The sequence below is a fragment of the Nomascus leucogenys genome, chromosome 22a, assembly GCF_006542625.1.
Source record: "Nomascus leucogenys isolate Asia chromosome 22a, Asia_NLE_v1, whole genome shotgun sequence".
Classification (NCBI taxonomy): Eukaryota; Metazoa; Chordata; class Mammalia; order Primates; family Hylobatidae; genus Nomascus; species Nomascus leucogenys.
This window is the reverse complement of record NC_044402.1, coordinates 28,299,489-28,321,515: the sequence shown is the minus strand read 5'-3', so window position 1 is coordinate 28,321,515 and position 22,027 is coordinate 28,299,489. Positions and strand designations below refer to the sequence as shown.

Sequence of the window (22,027 nt, the reverse complement as noted above, 5' to 3'; positions counted from 1 at the left end):
CCCAGTAGGGACAGACTGACACCTCACCTGTCCGGGTACTCCTCTGAGACAAAACTTCCAGAGGAACTATCAGACAGCTGAATTTGTGGTCTCACGAAAATCCGCTGTTCTGCAGCCACCGCTGCTGACACCCAGCCAAACAGGGTCTGGAGTGGACCTCTAGTAAACTCCAACAGACCTGCAGCTGAGGGTCCTGTCTGGTAGAAGGAAAACTAACAAACAGAAAGGACATCCACACCAAAAACCCATCTGTACATCACCATCATCAAAGACCAAAAGTAGATAAAACCACAAAGATGGGGAAAAAACAGAGCAGAAAAACTGGAAACTCTAAAAAGCAGAGCACCTCTCCTCCTCCAAAGGAACACAGTTCCTCACCAGCAATGGAACAAAGCTGGATGGAGGATGACTTTGACGAGTTGAGAGAAGAAGACGTCAGACGATCAAACTACTCTGAGCTACGGGAGGAAATTCAAAACAATAGCAAAGAAGTAAAAAACTTTGAAAAAAAATTAGAAGAATGGATAACTAGAATAACCAATGGAGAGAAGGGCTTAAAGGAGATGATGGAGCTGAAAGCCAAGTTTCGAGAACTACGTGAAGATTGCAGAAGCCTCAGTAGCAGATGTGATCAACTGGAAGAAAGGGTGTCGCTGATGGAAGATGAAATGAATGAAATGAAGAGAGAAGGGAAGTCTAGAGAAAAAAGAATAAAAAGAAATGAACAAAGCCTCCAAGAAATTTGGGACTATGTGAAAAGATCAAACCTACATCTGATTGGTGTACCTGAAAATGACGGGGAGAATAGAACCAAGTTGGAAAACACTCTGCAAGATATTATCCAGGAGAACTTCCCCAATCTAGCAAGGCAGACCAACATTCAGATTCAGGAAATACAGAGAACGCCACAAAGATACTCCTTGAGAAGAGCAACTCCAAGACACATAATTGTCAGATTCACCAAAGTTGAAATGAAGGAAAAAATGTTAAGGGCAGCCAGAGAGAAAGGTCGGGTTACCCACAAAGGGAAGCCCATCAGACTAACAGCTGATCTCTCAGCAGAAACTCTACAAGCCAGAAGAGAGTGGGGGCCGATATTCAACATTCTTAAAGAAAAGAATTTTCAACCCAGAATTTCCTATCCAGCCAAACTAAGCTTCATAAGTGAAGGAGAAATAAAATACTTTACAGGCAAGCAAACGCTGAGTGATTTTGTCACCACCAGGCCTGCCCTAAAAGAGCTCCTGAAGGAAGCCCTAAACATGGAAAGGAACAACCGGTACCAGCCACTGCAAAAACATGCCAAATTGTAAAGACCATCGAGGCTAGGAGGAAACTGCATCAACTAATGAGCAAAATAACCAACTAACATCATAATGACAGGATCAGATTCACACATAACAATATTAACGTTAAATGTAAATGGGCTAAATTCTCCAATTAAAAGACACAGACTGGCAAACTGGATAAGGAGTCAGGACCCATCAGTGTGCTGTATTCAGGAAACCCATCTCACCTGCAGAGACACACACAGACTCAAAATAAAGGGATGGAGGAAGATCTATCAAGCAACTGGAAAACAAAAAAAAGGCAGGGGTTGCAATCCTAGTCTCTGATAAAATAGACTTTAAACCAACAAAGATCAAAAGAGACAAAGAAGGCCATTACATAATGGTAAAGGATCAATTCAACAAGAAGAGCTAACTATCCTAAATATATATGCACCCAACACAGGAGCACCCAGATTCATAAAGCAAGTCCTGAGTGACCTACAAAGGGACTTAAACTCCCACACAATAATAATGGGAGATTTTAACACCCCACTGTCAACATTAGACAGATCATCGAGACAGAAAGTTAACAAGGATATCCAGGACTTGAACTCAGCTCTAAACAAAGTGGACCTAATAGACATCTACAGAACTCTCCACCCCAAATCAACAGAATATACATTTTTTTCAGCACCACACCACACCTATTCCAAAATTGACCACATAGTTGGAAGTAAAGCTCTCTTCAGCAAATGTAAAAGAACAGAAATTATAACAAACTGTCTCTCAGACCACAGTGCAATCAAACTAGAACTCAGGATTAAAAAACTCACTCAAAACCGCGCAACTACATGGAAACTGAACAACCTGCTCCTGAATGACTGTTGGGTACATAATGAAATGAAGGCAGAAATAAAGATGTTCTTTGAAACCAACGAGAACAAAGACACAACATACCAGAATCTCTGGGACACATTCAAAGCAGTGTGTAGAGGGAAATTTATAGCACTAAATGCCCACAAGAGAAAGCAGGAAAGATCCAAAATTGACACCCTAACATCACAATTAAAAGAACTAGAAAAGCAAGAGCAAACACATTCAAAAGCTAGCAGAAGGCTAGAAATAACTAAAATCAGAGCAGAACTGAAGGAAATAGAGACACAAAAAACCCTTCAAAAAATTAATGAATCCAGGAGCTGGTTTTTTGAGAAGATCAACAAAATTGATAGACCGCTAGCGAGACTAATAAAGAAGAAAAGAGAGAAGAATCAAATAGATGCAATAAAAAATGAAAAAGGGCACATCACCACCGATCCCACAGAAATACAATCTACCATCAGAGAATACTACAAACACCTCTATGCAAATAAACTAGAAAATCTAGAAGAGATGGATGAATTCCTCGACAAATACACCCTCCCAAGACTAAATCAGGAAGAAGTTGAATCTCTGAATAGACCAATAACAGGTTCTGAAATTGTGGCAATAATCAATAGCTTACCAACCCAAAAGAGTCCAGGACCTGATGGATTCACAGCTGAATTCTACCAGAGGTACAAGGAGGAACTGGTACCGTTCCTTCTGAAACTATTCCAATTGATAGAAAAAGAGGGAATCCTCCCTAACACATTTTATGAAGCCAGCATCGTCCTGATACCAAAGCCAGGCAGAGACACAACCAAAAAAGAGAATTTTAGACCAATATCCTTGATGAACATTGATGCAAAAATTCTCAATAAAATACTGGCAAACCGAATCCAGCAGCACATCAAAAAGCTTATACACCATGATCAAGTGGGCTTCATCCCTGGGATGCAAGGCTGGTTCAACATACGCAAATCAATAAATGTAATCCAGCATATAAACAGAACCAAAGACAAAAACCACATGATTATCTCAATAGATGCAGAAAAGGCCTTTGATAAAATTCAACAACCCTTCATGCTAAAAACTCTCAATAAGTTAGGTATTGATGGGACGTATCTCAAAATAATAAGAGCTATATACGACAAACCCACAGCCAATATCATAATGAATGGGCAAAAACTGGAAGCATTCCCTCTGAAAACTGGCACAAGACAGGGATGCCCTCTCTCACCACTCCTATTCAACATAGTGCTGGAAGTTCTGGCCAGGGCAATCAGTCAGGAGAAGGAAATAAAGGGTATTCAATTAGGAAAAGAGGAAGTCAAACTGTCCCTGTTTGCAGATAACATGATTGTATATCTAGAAAATCCCATTGTCTCAGCCCAAAATCTCCTTAAGCTGATTAGCAACTTCAGCAAAGTCTCAGGATACAAAATCAATGTACAAAAATCACAAGCATTCTTGTACACCAATCACAGACAAACAGAGAGCCAAATCATGAGTGAACTCCCATTCACAATTGCTTCAAAGAGAATAAAATACCTAGGAATCCAACTTACAAGGGATGTGAAGGACCTCTTCAAGGAGAACTACAAACCACTGCTCAATGAAATAAAAGAGGATACAAGCAAATGGAAGAACATTCCATGCTCATGGGTTGGAAGAATCAATATCGTGAAAACGGCCATACTGCCCAAAGTAATTTATAGATTCAATGCCATCCCCATCAAGCTACCAATGACTTTCTTCACAGAATTGGAAAAAACTACTTTAAAGTTCATATGGAACCAAAAAAGAGCCCGCATCGCCAAGTCAATCCTAAGCCAAAAGAACAAAGCTGGAGGCATCACACTACCTGACTTTAAACTATACTACAAGGCTACAGTAACCAAAACAGCATGGTACTGGTACCACAACAGAGACATAGATCAATGGAACAGAACAGAGCCCTCAGAAATGATGCCACATATCTACAACTATCTGATCTTTGACAAACCTGACAAAAACAAGAAATGGGGAAAGGATTCCCTATTTAATAAATGGTGTTGGGAAAACTGGCTAGCCATATGTAGAAAGCTGAAACTGGATCCCTTCCTTACACCTTATACAAAAATTAATTCAAGATGGATTGAAGACTTATATGTTAGACCTAAAACCATTAAAATCCTACAAGAAAACCTAGGCAATACCATTCAGGACATAGGCGTGGGCAAGGACTTCATGTCTAAAACACCAAAAGCAATGGCAACAAAAGGCAAAATTGACAAATGGGATCTCATTAAACTAAAGAGCTTCTGCACAGCAAAAGAAACTACCATCAGAGTGAACAGGCAACCTACAGAATGGGAGAAAATTTTTGCAACCTACTCATCTGACAAAGGGCTAATATCCAGAATCTACAATGAACTCAAACAAATTTACAAGAAAAAAACAAACAACCCCATCAAAAAGTGGGCGAAGGACATGAACAGACACTTCTCAAAAGAAGACATTTATGCAGCCAAAAAACACATGAAGAAATGCTCATCATCACTGGCCATCAGAGAAATGCAAATCAAAACCACGTGAGATACCATCTCACACCAGTTAGAATGGCCATCATTAAAAAATCAGGAAACAACAGGTGCTGGAGAGGATGTGGAGAAATAGGAACACTTTTACACTGTTGGTGGGACTATAAACTAGTTCAACCATTGTGGAAGTCAGTGTGGCGATTCCTCAGGGATCTAGAACTAGAAATACCATTTGACCCAGCCATCCCATTACTGGGTATATACCCAAAGGACTATAAATCATGCTGCTATAAAGACACATGCACACGTATGTTTATTGCGGCACTATTCACAATAGCAAAGAGTTGGAACCAACCCAAATGTCCAACAACGATAGACTGGATTAAGAAAATGTGGCACATATACACCATGGAATACTATGCAGCCATAAAAAATGATGAGTTCGTGTCCTTTGTAGGGACATGGATGAAACTGGAAAACATCATTCTCAGTAAACTATCACAAGGACAAAAAACCAAACACCGCATGTTCTCACTCATAGGTGGGAATTGAACAATGAGAACTCATGGACACAGGAAGGGGAACATCACATTCCAGGGACTGTTGTGGGGTGGGGGGAGGGGGGAGGGACAGCATTAGGAGATATACCTAATGCTAAATGACGAGTTAATGGGTGCAGAAAATCAACATGGCACATGGATACATATGTAACAAACCTGCACATTGTGCACATGTACCCTAAAACCTAGAGTATAATAAAAAAAAAAAAAAAAAAAAGAAGCAGAAAGCCCAGTTGGGGCCAGGTGTGGTGGTGCACACCTGTAATCCCGGCATTTTGGGAGGCTGAGGTGAGAGGATTACTTGGGGCCAGGAGCTTGAGACCAGCCTGGGCAACAAAGCAAGACCCTATCTCCACAAAAATTTTAGAATTAGCTGGACATGGGGGCATGCACCTGGAGTCCCAGCTACTCGGGAGACTGAGGCAGGAGGATTCCTTGAACCCAGGAGTTCAAGGCTGCAGTGAGCAATGATCACCACACTTCAGCCTGGGCAACAGAGTGAGATCCTGTCTCAAAAAAAAAAAAAAAAGCCCAGCTGGGACTGAGTCAGAGGCAATCAAGAGAGAGAATATGGTAGGTTGCACCAGGACAGGGAGTGAATAAAGAAGCAGTTAAATTTGGAACAGAGATTGAGGATTCAGGGATGATTAGATGTGGGGTCTGAGGGAAAGCAGGATGACTTCCAGTTCTTCAGCGTGAACAACTCAGCAAACTCTGGTTTAAGGTGGAGAAAGCTAGGAAGAAAAAGGCCAAGGGAAACTCCAAGAGTTCCATCTTGAGCATGTTCTGGTTGAGATGCCATGTGGGGATGTCGAGGAGGTGGGTGGATATAGGAGTCGGGCTGGAGATGTCATCAGCACCTGAGTGATTAAAGCATGGGACTGGCTGAGACTCTGATGGGAGCAGGTGCAGGTGAGGAGGTCTGAGGGCTGAGCCAGCACAAAGAGATGGGAGGAGAACCGGCAAGGAAAACCAGGAGGGACTCAAATAGGAAGGAGGGTGTCCCCAGCTCTAACCACGCTTGGCAGTAAATGCGGCGCATAGAGGAGTAAGTCAAAAGATGCCACGAAGCAGCTTCGGCCAAGTGGAGAATGCTGGACTGGCCATTAGACAAATGACCCACTTCTCCCACACAGCAATGGTGAGGGGAAATGGCAAGAGGGGCCAGGCCAAAGTGAAAGAGTGAAGAGACACAATCAAATGCAAAGTGTGCATCCTGAGTTGAACAAACCAACTGCAGAGAGACGTCTGGGAAATCTACATGTGGATGAATGTGGGCCATCAGGGAATTTGAATTAGGTGGTGATAAGGAGATACTGTTCATCTTATCAGATATATTGATGGCGTGGATTCATATGTGAAATAAGGTGCCAGCTAGAAATTCATATGGAAGAATTTACAGGTAAAAGAACATGAAGTCTTGGATTTGCTTGAAAACTCTCCAGCAAAAACAAAGAAACAAAAACAAAAACAAAAACAAAAATGGGGGGTGGGCGTGGTTGGGGGAAGAGGTGCATGGAGATTCCCTCATCTCTTGATTCTTGTGTATGTTAACATTTTTCCATAATAAAAAGTGTAAAAGGCACGACCAACTTTTTCAAGTGCTGCTGAGCAGGAGAGGAAGATAAGGACTAAGATGTGACCCTACATCTGCCAAGATGAGGGTGGTTGGTGACCTTGACTGTAGTATATTGGAAGTGGGGACAAAGCCTGGTTGAAGCAGGTTCCCATCCTCCCATAAGAAGTGAGGAGATGAAAACAGCAAGGAAAGACTACTCTTTAGAAGGGTTTTGCTATCAAAGGAAGAAAAGAACCAAAGGGGTAGCTGGAGAGCAAAGGAAGTGAGGGGCTGTTCTTTGTATAGGAGGGAGATGTGGGCTGATAGAGGAGGGATGCAGGAGAGAGAGAGGGCTGAGCCCTTGAGCAGAGGAGGAAGTAAGGGATACTCTCCCCTGATACAGACATGTGCGTGCATACACACACACGTGCACACACACGTACATACACACACGTGCACACACACGCGTGCACACACACCAGTGCATGCCCATGCACACATGCACTCACACCTCAGTAGAAGAGTGGCTTTCAAAAAAGGTGAAAGCAACCATACTTAGGATGACTCAGACACAGGTCAGAGGAGGACATTAGACCTTTCCAAAGCCAGGCCACCTAGAGAGCTGTGGGCCAGACATGGACACCCTGACCCATTAATAGGTCACGAAGCAGATGAGGCCCTCACTCACTGCAGCCTGTGGGGCTCCAGAAAATGCTTTGGGCACCACAGAGGGCAAGGCGTTCCTAACATGCTGCAGACCCACTGCCGGCAGTCACATAGCCTGGCAGGCCTGGCATCTGAGCTTAAAGAAAATGAGGCCCCATCTGGGAGCTGGCAAGGCCCCGTGGGCATCTGCTACATTCAGTCTCAGCTGAGAAATTGGAAGCCCAGGGCGAGGACAGCCAGCCCAGGCACAGGCCTTGCAGCCATGCGTGGGCTTTGGGCCCGCCGCTGAGGCTGGAACACGTGGAGGTAACCCCAAACCTGCCCCAATCATGCCCACTCAGTGCAGCTCCTCCTCCCCACGTCCCTGGCTGGCTTTCTAGGCCACAGCCTGTGGGGTCCCAAGCCCCCAACCAATGACCTGCTTCAGACCATGGATCAGTGTGGGTATGGGTTTAACCCCAAAATGTGTAATCGCATAAACACAAGAGAAGTTTGTCTCTTTCATATAAAATTCAAAATGGGTGATTCTGATTAATGGGCACCTTCCTCCAAGCAGCAATTCAGGGTCGGGACTCCTTTCACCTGTGGCTCTGCCATGTTCAACACGTGGCCCTCATGGTCTCTGTGAGGTCTGTATCACACCAGCAGAAGGGTGACAGAGCATGGAGGAGCACGCAGGAGTTTTGGGGAACCAGGCCTGGGAGTGGCACACACATCTGCACGGTCCAGCGGCCAGAGCCCAGTCACACGCCCCACCTAATTGCAAGGGTGGCTGCATGACATCCAGCTGTGTGCCCAGGAGGAAGAAGAGCTGGGTTTGTGGTCTGCCAGCCAGTTTGGGCCACAGACCCCACAGATGTCTGCCACTGGCTTCCCAGAGCTTCCTCCCAGGCCCCTCCCTCCTGTTCCACCCACTCCAGCCTTGGCCTCCCTGACTCCATCCTCCCATCCTGCCCTGAGATCCACTGCCCTGCAGCTTCATCTGGCACAGGCCAAGATCCAAGAAAAGATCAGGCCCGAGGGTCAGAGAGGCACACAGACCAGTTTATTTCTCATGAGTTTATAGGACCACAGACAGCACAGAGCAAACGGTAGAAGTGCAGATGGCTGGGGTGAGGGCGGGGGCCTCTGCGGCTGCCTTCTCTTCTCTCCAGCTGCCTGAGTACTGGCACACAGCGGGCAGTGAATCTGAGGAGCTGTGGCCTCATAGTCGCTGCAGGCTGAGCCAGAAAGGAGGGCCGGGGGAGGTAAGACTCACTCCTGCAGGAGCGGGTTGGCGATGAAGGGCTGGGGGAACTCAGGTCTCTCTGGGATTAAGTCACCCCTCCTTCCTGGCCAGTCCCCAGCCCCTCCCCACCTGGCCAGCTAGCTGGGTTCCCGCAGCAGCGGAATAGTCAGGGAGTTCCCAGCAGAAGTGCTGAAGGAGGGAAAGGGAATGCCGCCAAAGGAAACCGACTCTGTCAGGGCATCTGCACAGGCCGCGAGACTCAGGTGAGACCCATTGAGACCAGGTTCCCCCTTCCCTTCCCAGGCAGTTCTGATTCTGCTCCCACTGCCTGGGATTCCACCAAGAAGGCTAAAGCTGCTCTTTCTCTTTATTTGTGAAAAGCAAGCCATCTCCGGGCAGGAAAGCAGTAAAGGGACTGGGCAGGCAGGATAGAAGGCGCTGGAAGCTCAGCCATCTCACCCCCCCCTTGGCCTGCACTCACCTGAAGAAGCAGGACAGATAGAAGAGCCCCATCCCCTCCCACCTCCATACCTTTCCAGCTCATCCCACCTCTGCGACCAAAACACTCCTCACGGGGTCAGAGGGAGTGCCAAAAAGGTAAAAAGAAAGGCAAGAAAGAGGCTACTGGGGATGAGGGGACACCCAGAAGCCCCTTCCTGGAGGAAAAGCCACTCGTTCTGCAGTTGGACTCTAGGAGACTGAGACCCAGCCCTGCCCCATTACCTCTCCAGTGTGGCCAAGGGGACAAGGACCAAGATGTAGGGAAGCTTGAGGAGCCTGGGCTACAACAGATACAGGCCAACAGACAGACACAGATGGATGGGGGCTGCCGGGCAGGGTCGCCTCTTACTCGCCGTCCCAGCCTCGACTCATGGCCTGCACTACGGCCCCGTAGAGTTGGCTCCAGGCAGCCCGTGTGGCTGGTGTGAAGGCAGGGCCCAGACACTTCTCCAGCATGTAGAGCAGAGACTCACCCACTGTCTGCAGAGGCAAGCGGCACCTTGTCACTTCCAAAGGCAGGAAGGCACTGCTTCATTCCACAGGTGAGAAAACTGAGGCCTAGGGCTGATGAGGGCTCCTGGGCCTTTTTCCTCTACTGCATGGAGTCCATACTTCCTGAGCAGGGTCCTACCCAAATTTTCACCCCCGTCTTGGTCTTGCAACCACCCCGTGAGTGGGGCCAAGACATTGCCTGGGACCTCCCAGCTTAGACCAAACCAAGTCATTGCCCCCAGACTTGAGTTTTCTCATCCACAAGGCAGCAATGATGGGGTTTAGAGCCTGGGCTGTGGAGCCAGATAGACCTGAGTGCAGATTCTGACTCCACCCTTCATCAGCTGGGTGACCTTAAGTAAATTATGTAAACTCTCTGAGCCTCAGCTGCTTCATCAGTGATAAAAGGAAAGTAGAATCTCCAACTCCTGGGCCTGTTGGGATGATTAAATGGGATAATCCAGAAAAAGCTCTCAGCACAGCATCTATATACAGGAAGCCTACAACGGTAATAGGCCAGGTGCAGTGGCTCACGCCTATAATCCCAGCACTTTAGGAGGCCGAGGTGGGCAGACCACTTGAGCCCAGGGGTTTAAGACCAGCCTGGGAAACATGGCAAAACTCCATCTCTACCAAAAACACAAAAATTAGCTGGGCATGGTGGTGCATGCCTGTAGTCCCAGCTATGAGGGAGGCTGAGGTGGGAGGATCACTTGAGCCTGGGAGGTTGAGGCTGCAGTGAGCTGTGATCACATCACTGCACTCCAGCCTGGGCAACAGAGCAAGATTCTGTCCCCAAAATAAATAAGTAAGTAAATAAATAAATAAAGATAATGGCTCTCATTTGCCATTATTACCCACAATAAAATAAGGTTTATTTATCTTACAAATATTAACTGAATATCCACTGTAGCCCTGGTAGATCAGGCACTGTGCTGGTGCTGGGGATGGAGAGGAGGACAAGACCAACACAGCTCCTTCCTCAAGGTGCTCACCATCTGGCAAGGTGACTGGACTGTGTGGTGGACTGTCATATCAGTTGCCCTCAATGGGCTACACCCCAAGGATTCATGCCTTTGAGTAGGGTCCTCCCACATTGACACTGGGCTTATCCATGTGAGTGGCTTTGGCCAATGGGACATTAGCAAGAGTGATGCAAGCAGAGGCTTTAGAGGCACTTGCACAGTGGGGCTTGTCCTCTAAAAACTCCCCCTTGGAACTCAGCTGCTATTCTATAAAGAAGCTCAGCTAGACTAGTGAATGACAACAAATCACAGGGACAGAGCTCAAAGGCTGACAGGCCTTGGACATTCTAGCCTCATTTGAGCTCCCAGCTAAACACAACACACAAGTAACTCCAGCTACACCATGCAGAGCAGAAGAGCTGCCCAGCTGAGCCCAGCCATGAGAAATCGGAAAGCATTGTCATAGTTCTAGGGTTGTTTGATATATAGCAATAGAAAATTGAGCAGACCAGCTAATCCCAAAGGCTTCTTAATTTTTATGGTTTTAAAAGAAGCCATATCAGAAAAGAGAACTTGGAAGCTCAGAGAGGTCAAGCCCATGTCAGGGCCACACAGCAGGTAACAGATGCAGGCCCGCGGCCCTGGTTATCTAAGGATATGGGAATGGGAGAGAGAACAGGTGGCAAGGGGAGGTCTGGGAGAGAGAAGTGGCCCCAGGTCTGGAGCTCTGGAGAGAGTCAGAACTCCTTTACCCACCGAGAAGGAGCTGAGCTTCACACCCACTGCCCGGTGCTTCCTGCCCAGGCTGGCAAGGTACTCCTCCAGTGAGGACAGGTCTTCCACATTGGTCACTGCAGCATCAATCACGAGCATCACCTGCCAAGGCCAAGGCAGCAGTGAAACAAAGAGGCCAGAGCAGCCCCATCTGCTCACAATCACAGCCCAAGGCATGAGGGTCCCAAAGCAAGAGAGGCCAGTAGGACCCTCAGTTCTCCAAGATCGGGGGTCAAAGGCAGCCTGTGTCTACTACATATAGGGAGCACGTGATACGTGGTGGCCAAACTACTAATGTTATACCCATGAAGGAAGCCTCTCTCCTCTGAGGAATTCACATCTCTAAACACACCTACTGGAGAGTATTGTCTGCTGGGACAAGGAGAAACTGAGGCCCTTTGAGAATCATGAGATTCTAAGAAAATCTCAACCTGATTTTCATAGGCAGATGGTTCCCAATGACCAGGATCTGTGCTAACACAACCTATGGGTGCCAGAGGACAAAGGCAATGACAGAGGCTGGGACCAGCTCTCTGAACACATGGTAGGGGAAGAGGCTGATTCTGATGTCCCAGACCAATCCAGCCCAGAGGGAAAGGAGCTGTACCCTGCTTGGGGGAACTGGAGGGGAGTAAGCCTAGGCCTGGGGCAGAAAGTCATTTTCCCCATTCTCCACCAGGGAGGTGCTCTGCTGGATCCCAGAGGTCACAGCAGCTCTTCCTCCCTCTCACCTTCCTGATGTGGTCCAGGAACTCAGGCGAGGAGAGACAGTCCTCTGGGCTGGAGAACTGGCGGCAGTTGTACTGGAAGAGGGGCAGCAGGTCAGGCTCCAGGGCAAACAGCCTGTGGGGGTGAGGCCCTGGTGTTAGCCCTGGGGTGTGAGCCCCTGCAAGCCCCAGCAAGCCTGGCTGTCCTGCAGTCAGCGGGCAGGGGTGCCAAGCCAGGTCTCAGCTGCAAACCACAGCTGACTCTCCCACCTGGCACTGCTCCCCCGCCAGCTTCGGTAGTGCCCTCCTCCTCAAGCCTTCTACTGGCTCCGGGCAGCGTCCTAGAAAGGGCAAATGTGTCCCAGGGCCTCTGGTAAGCAGGGGTCCCTCGGTGAATAGCTGAGGGGTGTGATATGGGACAGGAAGAGGTCCCCAAACAGGAAACCTGGAGTTACATTGTGTGGAGAGGAAATCTCCTCCTCCGCCCACTCCTGCGCTGAGTACTTTCCGTGTGGTTAACTTTTAACTGTATTCCTCACCGTCCTAAGCAGTGGGTACAACTGTTATCCCAGTTTTATAGAGGAGAAAACAGAAGCCCGGGGAGGCTAGAACTCGCCTAAGGTCACACAGCTTGGATGTAGTGGAGCCACAGCGGGTGCCTGAGAAAAAAGTGAGCTGGGGGGAGTCCGGAGGCAGAAGCAGAGGCTCTCCTCGGCATTTGGGAGGTCTCACCGGGTAACCGAATGTTTTCGCCTTTTGTCTTGGGGGTGGTTTTGCGGAAGCCTGGGCAGAAGTTCTGGACTCTCCAAGGGTGCCAAGGATTGGGAACACCACGGCGAGGGAAGCAGTGCCCAGTTGGTGATGGCGGAGGGGTTACCGAGACTGCGAGCTGAGGTTGGAGACTGGCCTTCCCTTCCCCCGGGGCCTGCGCACCCCCCACCTCTGTCCTCTGCGGCGAGGCTCCCGCATCTGTCACCCCTTCCCTGGCTGCTCTCTGGCTCTTTCCTCGGAAAGGTTTGTCTTGTTGGTTGTCAGGAATCCACACACCTGGAGCCAGACCTCTCACACGCGGGCGCAGGAGCTCGCCCCGCACATCTCCCTTCCCCGGCACTCGGGGCACCCCAGTACCCTGATACCGGCAGCGGGGTACACCCCTGCAGTCGCTACCTAAGGAACACGCAGGAGGCACAAGACGAGGTGGAGGCGCCGCGCGGGGACGGAGGTCCACCCGCCCAGATGTGGGGAGATCCGCGGGAGGGGATCCTGCCCGGCCCGGTGAGCCCCGCTGGGAGTGGGGTGTGCGGCGCTGGTTGGCAACAGGCGCCCACGGTCGAGAGAGAGGCAGAGGGGCTGTGCCACCCGTCGCCGCGCCCCGCTCCTCTGGCGCACATCTGGCAGGCGCCCCAGCACCCCGGCAGCGGCCAGTTTTCCCTCCTTCGGGGCCAGTCCTGCCGCTTGACCCCTTTCCCGCCGAGGCAGCCTCCACCCGCACCCCCGAGCGCTCGGGCCGCCCTCACCTGGCGAACAGGACGGTGCCGTGTTCCAGCGGGCTGCGGCTCACTGCCCGCCAGCTCTGCCGGATCAGCTCGGGCTCCGGGCGCTCCATGCTGTCCCGGGGACGCAGAGCGCGGGGCTGGGACCCTCAGGGCTCGGGTGCCGTCACCGCACGTGCCGCGCCATCTCCTCCGCGACGCGGTCCCCTCCACCCCCCGTACGCCCCCCGGGCCTCCGCCCGGTGGGGGCCGCAGCCGCTCCTTCCCTGGCGCGGGAGAGAAAAGGCGTGCGGCCAGCCGTAGGTGGAGGCACCCCAGCTGTGCTTCCGGGGACCCCGCTCGGCCGCTGCGCCCTGCGCCCCGCAGCCGCGAGAGCCGCCCCACCCCGCGACGCCTGGGCTGGGCGCTTTAAAGCCGCCACGGCCCCCGCCCCCTCCAAGCCAGCAAGGCGCGCGCTCCCTTCGCCACCCGCTATGGCCAGCGACGACATGGTGGCCTGGGAAAGGCCCGGCCTGCAGAACCTAACAGACATCTCCGAGGCTTTCCGGGCCTCAGTTTCTCCTCCCGAGCCCCGAGGGCACTGTGTTGAATTTGGTCGCCTCGGGTAGGCGCTGCATGCGCCCCCTCTCCACAGGCCCCTCAACTCAAGTATTGCCAGAGGCATTTGAGTTTGCCACCCACCTGGCCTGCAGGTCAGGCCTGGGGAAGCGGCCTAGGGGCCTAGTTCTCGGTCTGACTAGGGCACCGGCACACGTTGGGGGCCACCAGGGCTTTCAGCCGTAGGGACAGGGCCAAGACCACAGCCATTCCCAGCCAGGCCTGGGTTTTTTTTGAGACTCCATCTTTAGAAAGCCATGAGATCCAGTTCTAATCCCAGCTCTGCTTGGCCGGGGTGGAATCTTGAGGGAGTTCAGCTCTAACATTCTACCATTCTATGATTTAATTTTAATTTTAATTTTTCACCTCTTCCCTCCCTGGGCCCTCCCCACTTCCATGATTTCTCATCTTTTTGTTTGTTTGTTTTTTGTTTGAGACAGAGTCTCGCTCTGTCGCCCAGGCTGGAGTGCAGTGGCGCGATCTCGGCTCACTGGAAGCTCCGCCTCCCGGGTTCACGCCATTCTCCTGCCTCAGCCTCCCGAGTAGCTGGGACTACAGGTGCCCGCCACCACGCCCGGCTAATTTTTTGTATTTTGAGTAGAGACGGGGTTTCACCGTGTTAGCCAGGATGGTCTTGATCTCCTGACCTCATGATCCGCTTGCCTCGGCCTCCCAAAGTGCTGGGGATTACAGGCATGAGCCACTGCGCCCGGCCTTTTTTTTTTTTTTTTAATGGAAGTACTGTTTAATTTTTTCAACAGAAGTTCAGATAATAGAGTCCATGCTCCCCACTCAGGGTGTGCAATTGGCCACCTGTCAATTAGAACTAAACTTTTCTCTTTCAAGCAGAAAGTTCCTCAAGCCCCAGTCCAGTGCTGGTGGCCCAGGTTTGGGAGAGCAAGCCCATTTTCACCTTCATTTCTCTCTCATTATTCCCTCAGGGGTCTCCGAGCCTATCTCCTCTGTCTGTCCACGCCTCTCTGGGCCTGTTTCCTCAGTTGTGCTGCAAAGGGGTTGGGTGGTGAGGTCTCTGGGGCCCTTTAGTCCACCGCCTTTGGTTCCATGGATAGAAGGTGGGTGTTCTTGAGCCCCTGGTTATGAACAGCTGGGGCTCCATGCCCAGCCCTGTGCTAGACATGGAGTGGTGAGTCCCGGTCTTTAAAATTTCTCCTTCTGGCCTTGAATCAGAACTGAGTGCCTCAGCAGAACTCTTCTTTCCTACTCCCAGCCATGCCCCAGGAAACCATCTAGCTGTTCTCCCTCTTCCAAGGACTCAGGAGTTTGTGGTAACCCCTATTCTATTTCCCATTTCCTCACAAATCTCTGGGCTGGAGCAGGAGAGCAAGGCTATAAGGCAGCCTGGAAAAGCTGGTGTCCTAGGGTCCAAGAGGTCTCCAGCAAGAACACAAAGGGATGGGGGCTGAAGGAACAAGAGGTGACTAAACTTCTAGCTTGGGGTCCCGTGGACCTGCAGCCAGGGGCAGCAGGTCACAGGGCAAGGCCACATGTCACTGGTGACTTTCACTCTTCAGTGCCCAGATGCTCAGTGCTCTGTGCAGGCCACCTGGCTGGTCTCAGGTACCCCACTCTACGCAGCTCACGCTTGTTGCCAGCAGTCTACACTTAGGACCCATCTTGCTTCCTCTCTCCTCTGGACAGGGTCTGGAGTCTGATGAGGTAGTGGGAGTTAATGGTCCTAGCTAGTAAGTGGAGTCAGCACTCAAACTATGGCTTCACTCTTTGTCTTCCTAGAGCCAGGAGATACGTGCTAAGATAAGCCAAGGTAAGTGCACTCTATCCCTGCTCCCTTCAAGAAAGGCCTGAGAATCTGGATGGGCCTAAGCGACGAGAGTGATGTGTTCCCACCAGTAGACCAAGGGTCCGAGCCCACATTTGAGGGGCTCAGTAAAAGTCACAGGAGTCTCCTCCCTGTGGGTCATCCGCCCAGGAGGTAAGAACCTAGAGGAGAATTCAAGTACTGTCCCAGAGCCAGTGCTGGTCATTGAGGTCCATGTATCATTAATAATAATACTAGCATTAATAATAGCATTAATAATAATAGCATTAATAATAATACAGAGCTAGCATTAATGTCTAGACACTGTTCCAGGCACCTTACTTCATTTCCTCTTTTCATCCTCACAATAACTCTACGAAGTAGGTGCTATTTATCATACCCTCGTTTTACAGCTGAGGAAATGGAGGCAAAGAGGTTAAGTAACAAGCCCAAGTCACATAGGTAATAAGTGGTGGGGCCAGGATTTGACCTCAGGTCTCTCTGGCCCATCCTGTAGGCCTCCATGCCTCCCTTGCTTTACGGGGCTGTGGCCAAGAGCCGCAGCCGTAATTCAGACCAAGCCATGGTCACTGGGTCTGGGTCAGTGGTGTGCTGGAGCTAGCTTTTATATGGCTTTCAAGAACCAACTGTACGCATCTCTTTCCAACTTCTCATTCAGTGACATCAAGTTGGTAGCTTAAAAAGGAACATGTTGGGAATATTTACACCATGGAAATTGGCAAATGCTATACACACCAGTTTTTCCTCCCAGAACACCTGTTGTTAAACATCTACCAGCACACACTGATCTGGGTGCACCTGGGAGAGCCTGGAAAACCTGGGCCCTAGAGCGGCTGCTGATGCATTAAGCAGAAGGCCCACGGGAAGGTGCTGCGTCAGGGACCTCGAGCTGAGTGCTCAGGCCTTCTCCCTAGGGTATCTAGGGCTGCCAGGCTGTTCTGGGAAGGTGCTTCTAGTCCCAGGCAAGACTAGAGAGGCAGAAAAACCCCAACTTGGCACTGAGTCCTGGCTCTACTATTTACTCATCGTGGGACCTTAAGGCAAGTCATTTAATCTCTCCTGGGTAGAATGGGAACAAAAACATCATTGACTTCACTGGGCCTTTATGAGGATTAAATGTCAGAGATGTGTTGAGACTTTGTACACTAAGCTGTGCCACTCAAGGCAGAGAGACTTGGCCCCTTCCTAAACTGCCTGTCATAGGCATGTTCCACCTCCTGAAGATGCACATGTCCCTCTCTCCCCACCAGCCCCCACCAGAGGGTGGCTAGGCAGCCCAGAAGCCCCCAGTTCCACAGCACAGTGCTACTCCCCTCCCCCACCCTCTATCCAACACTCAGGTCAGCTCCTGCTGCCTTCAGCCCCTTAGCATCACTCTTGATAACAGGAGACCCCTGTCAAGATGGGGGCCTCTGTTAGGCAGAATGGCAAGTTGCTACAGTGCTGGGATACTCGGCTGTCTGGGAAGGGGACAACTTCTTCTTGCACTCCTTTCTATGCCATGTGAACAGGTTAAAAGAGGACAAATCAGAGGTCCAGCTTCCTACTTATTTTGGAATCCGTTTAAATACCAAAATGATGACCAACATTACTCAAGTAACTGTATACATGGGGAGGTCCAAATGCCCCCTGGAGTAATCAGGCTCACCTGCCCAGCCCAGGTCCTCTGCTGGAATTAGATCAGCCTCAGACATGACACACGGGGTGGTTCCTGCACTCAAAACATTCTCCTCAGGGAGGCCTTTCTGGGAGCCAGAGGGCAAGTCAGATTCAATTAAGTACAAGGACAACAAGGCATTCAAAACAAGTGCTATTTATTATAAAATCAGTGGCTTCTGATTAGAAGACTTTTTTTTTTTTTTTAAACCAAATAGGCTCAAGAAGCTGGCTGGAGGTTGAACTGGCTGACGAACATCTTCTTCCTCCACCAGCAGTTTGTGGGATACATCACGTTTCTGCCAAGTGCTACGGCTGAAGCCCATATTCACAGAAGCACGCTGACAGCCTTTCTCCTGCATCTTCCAGAAAACAGAACCTGAGCACTCAAAGCCCATATTCAGAGAAGCACCCTGACAGCCTTTCTCCAGCAACTTCCAGAAAACAGAACCTGAGCACTCAAAGCTGCATCAGCCCATGTGGCTTGCCCCCAGAGAAACATCTGCCGGTTTGGGCATGGAGGAACAGAAAGTGGGCAGGGAATTCTCCTTGGCTCCTTAGAAGGCAGTGGGAGCCCAGGGAAGCGTTCGGCCCCAGTGCAGCCTAACTGGGAGGGAGGGATGGGTAGAGGCTGGCTGGGCTTCTCCTTCCTCACCCTCATGCAAGGTGGCTGCCCCTCTGGCTCCTTCAGATCTCCTCCCTTCCAAGTTCCTACCGAGAAATAAGAAGGCACAAAGGAAAATCAGCCACCTCCTGGAGGTCACTGTGGGCCGCCTGCTTTGCTAAGAGCCAAGCACAGACTCCTGCATTCTCCCTGCAGGAGAGCCCACCCGGCTCCGAAGAAAGCAGTTCTGCCTGTGGGGAGGAGAGGAAGGGAGGGGAGGGGAGGACACATGGTGAGGTGGAAGCAGGGAGCAGAGCTTCTCCATCCCTCCTCTCCTTCCCTGCCAGAAATGCAATTAAGCAAGCAGCCCAGACTCAGCCACAGACAGCGCTTCCTGCTGGGGGAAGTCGAAAGGGCTGTAGCCGTGGGAAAGGGAGGTCATCAGGCCCCAGATCTAATTAACCAACCTGCCTTGCTTTTGACGTTGCTGCATTTCCTCTATTAACATTAATGGTAGTTGGTCTGAATGTCCAAGCATGGCCAGAAGCTTCCCTCCCCACCACCCAGTAGGTAGCACAGTCTGTCCCTGGGACCAATATCCAGTCTCCGTGGCAACCGCCTCCCGAAGATGCTCTAAAGAGATCTGACCCTGTCAGAGTTGTTGGGAGCTACAGAGGAGGGAAAATGGAGTGTGGCAGATTCATCATTAAATCTTGAAGCATCAAAGTCCTCTGAGACAAAAGAAATCTTTTGTCATGCACCAGGAAGGCGGAGGCAGGCTGAAGGGCTGGCCTTGTGTGGTTTGGTTCTACCACAGGGTTTTCTTCATCCCTTTTGGGGAGGAAGTGGAAGGGGCAGCTCTGAGCTTCTTGTTCGAGCTGCAGAGTGGTAGACACAGGAAACTGGCATGTATTTCTAGGTGCCACGGGTCTTCACTGCTGAAGCAGTGACAGAGAGAAAGGGAATTGCCCACGGAGTGAGGGAGGGGTGAGCAGAGGAGGACTGCAGAAGTGACACTGGGAAAGCTCAGCAGGTGACAGGAACATTAGTCTAGAGAGGCCAGAGTCCCCACACCCCAGCACCAGCAGATTCCCTGCCCTGTCTCTCATCTACCTTGGGCACTAAACAAGGTTCCCACAGGCTCTCCCAGCAGCCAGGAGAATGCATCTGCCTTGCCCTCCAGGCCACGCCAGATGCACTTGGAAAGACTTGGCCTCTGGCACACGGGGCCTGGAAACACTGAGCAGCCCAGGATAGGACATCGTTCCTCCCGAGTCTCACAGTGTGACAATCCCAAAAAACGAGGAACCAAGGGCTAAGGTAGGCCGACGCTCCAGAGTCCGCTGCTCTCTGTGTGTCACAGGCAGGAAGTCCAGCTACCTGCAGCCACTGGAGTGCATGGTGGGAGCCAGGCCCTCCAGCTCGGGGCGGCGCGCCTTCCTCCACGCTGGATTCATTTGTTTGTGGAAGGGAGGGCAGCATAACTTTGACAGTCCCATCTGCTCTGCCTTTGGTGACATCCCAAGGTGAGGTCAGTATTCTCTGCCCTCAAGGCCCTCTTAGAGCTCTGAGAATTTTTGATGTATCTTACAAACCAAAACCAAAGAAATCCAACATGAAAAAAACCCAGAAAATATTACTATAGCCTGGACTATTTCAGAGTTTATGACACTCAGCTGTCCAGTTACACGGTCTGTATTCCACAGGGATATGGACAATGTGCCCTCACATACACACACGCGCACCCACTCCCACCCTCTGGCACCCATCCTCCCCTGTGCTGTGCACAAGGGAGCAGCCCAAGAGGCGCTGTCCTCTCTGTGGTGCTGTGGACAGAGCTGCGGCTCTCTCCCGGCTCTCTCCAGTGCTGGGTTCCATTCCAGCTGCACTCCCAGAGCTGGGTCCTGGTGGGCAGCAGAATTCTTGGGGCTCCTTAGGCAGCTTCCTCACAGCTGGAAGGGTCCAGTACTGCTCCCCAGCTGGCTCTCCTGGGAAGGTCTTGGATCCAGGCTGGAATCTTTGCAGTGGCCTCAAAAGTCCCATGAGTCCAGCCACCTTAGTCCTGCCATAGGACTTTGGGGGTCCTGGGCCAGGGGACCAACCATCCCGTAAGCCAGAGGGTGGAAGAGGTAGAAGCTGTGAGAGAGAACCAGCAGGAAGCAGTTGGCACCCCCAGTGCCTCGGCTGAGGGGCTTTGAATTCCACTCCTCCTGTTGGAGCTCCAGAGAAAGTCCCCAACACCAAGCCCGGTTCTCTTTCATGGCCTTGTCTGTCTGAGTCCCACTGGGGCACACTGTAGCCAGAGAGCTTAGTAGATGCTGACTCAATGACAATCGTGGAAAGGGCTCTTCCCAGGAGGCCCAAGAGGGCAACCCTTCTAGGGGTCTTGTCATGGGCTATTTGGCCCGGGGTGTTTGTCAACATGTGAATGTAACCCTCTTAGGCAGGCATGTGCTCACAGGCCACAGGCCTAGCACCAAGGCCAGGGAGTTGGGGAGGGGGGAGCCTTCCAAACAACTCTCCCTTCTAGCCACCCAGCCACACATTCCCCATTCCCACCCTTCCCACCTCCCTCACCCCGAGAGCTGTTCCGACAGAGGACCATGGGGACTAAAGAGGGGTGCCCTGTCCCCCATTCCCACCCTCCTACTCTGAAAGCTGTTCTGGCAGAGAGTCAATGTGACTAGAGGGGTACGCTTCCAGGTGTGCTAGGATGGCACAAAAGCTGAACCAACAGCAAAAGGGGAAAAGGCAGAGTTAACCCCTGCTTCTCCTACCTGGCTGCACATTCGGATCACCTGGGGGACTCTGGAAACCACGGCCCCACCTGGGCCCGGGTGAAGCAGAACCTCCGGGCATGGGCACTGGTGGTGTTAAAAGCACTACAGGGGATTCTTGAATGCATCAGGGCTGAGACACTGCTGAGCCCACACTGGGAGGGCATGTGAGGTGCAAGGATGCTCACCTGTAGGCGGTTCCCAGGAGCAGGCTCAGGATTCCTGCCATGTGTATGCCCCTGGCCAGGGGCCATGAGGCCAAGCTCCAGGCACAGAGCCGCAGGAGGGTGTCCCACAGAATGCCTAGAGGCGAGGAGAGAAACTTGGAGTCAGCCAGGCAGGGGGTGACTTCTGGGCTACAGAAGAAGGCGCCACTCCAAGTCAAGGAGCAGAGAGTCACTCCCAGCACTGTTGCCCCACAGTGGCCTCCCGTCAAGGAGCAGAGTCACTCCCAGCACTGCTGCCCAACAGTGGCCCGCCCTCCACCTGCTCTGTCTCCCAAGTTCAGGTGGGTGGCACTGACCTGTCAACATGCTTGAGAAGAGCATGGCTGGGAAGTAGTGGTGGAAGTAGAGGACCCGGCCCATCAGGAAAAACGGGAAGTAATGGAGTGTCCAGCCAAGCAGGACCTGGCCGCCTCCTCGCAGCAGGACCTGGGACAACCCTGGGCCCAAGCAGCACAGCCCAGTCAGAAGACAAGGAGTGGGCAGAGATTCCAGGCTCTGGTCCAGCTCTGCCCCTTCCTTGCTGTATGACCTTGAATATGTCATATCACCTCATTGGACCAACCCAAACCATGCTACAGAAACTGGAGAGGAACAGCTGGGGCTTCAGAGCTCTGGTCAGGGCCCAGCCTAGTGAGGCCTGGGCACCAACAGCAGGTGCACCAAGCACCAGCAGGAGGCAGTCCAGCCTCTAAAGAAACCCCTCTGCGCCTGCAAACAGCTTCACTCCCTACTTCCACCTCCCACATCTTTGCTGCCACACAGATCTTTGCAGC

At 51.2% G+C, this 22,027-nt stretch overlaps 2 protein-coding genes across 4 annotated transcripts in view; both read right to left on the bottom strand.

Moving 5' to 3' along the window:
* Positions 1-8,458: 8,458 nt before the first annotated feature.
* NGB (neuroglobin) lies at positions 8,459-14,098 on the bottom strand. Its single transcript, XM_003260796.3, has 4 exons — positions 13,620-14,098; positions 12,127-12,238; positions 11,378-11,497; positions 8,459-9,644 (listed from the first exon to the last, which is right to left on the bottom strand). The coding sequence occupies exons 1-4, from the start codon at positions 13,706-13,708 to the stop codon at positions 9,510-9,512; spliced, it is 456 nt and encodes a 151-aa protein (XP_003260844.1). The 5' UTR covers positions 13,709-14,098; the 3' UTR covers positions 8,459-9,509.
* A 3,689-nt stretch (positions 14,099-17,787) lies between these two features.
* POMT2 (protein O-mannosyltransferase 2) overlaps positions 17,788-22,027 on the bottom strand; it is a 46,122-nt gene continuing 41,882 nt past the window's right edge. For 2 of the 3 annotated variants that reach the window (XM_030802268.1, XM_030802269.1), the window contains 3 exons: positions 21,551-21,691; positions 21,216-21,330; positions 17,788-20,386 (listed from right to left, as the gene is read on the bottom strand). In XM_030802268.1, the coding sequence (XP_030658128.1) occupies positions 20,281-20,386; positions 21,216-21,330; positions 21,551-21,691 (362 nt within the window). In that variant the 3' untranslated portion in view covers positions 17,788-20,280. The remainder of the gene's footprint in view (positions 20,387-21,215; positions 21,331-21,550; positions 21,692-22,027) is intronic. The other variant, XR_004027697.1, reaches the window with a different exon arrangement.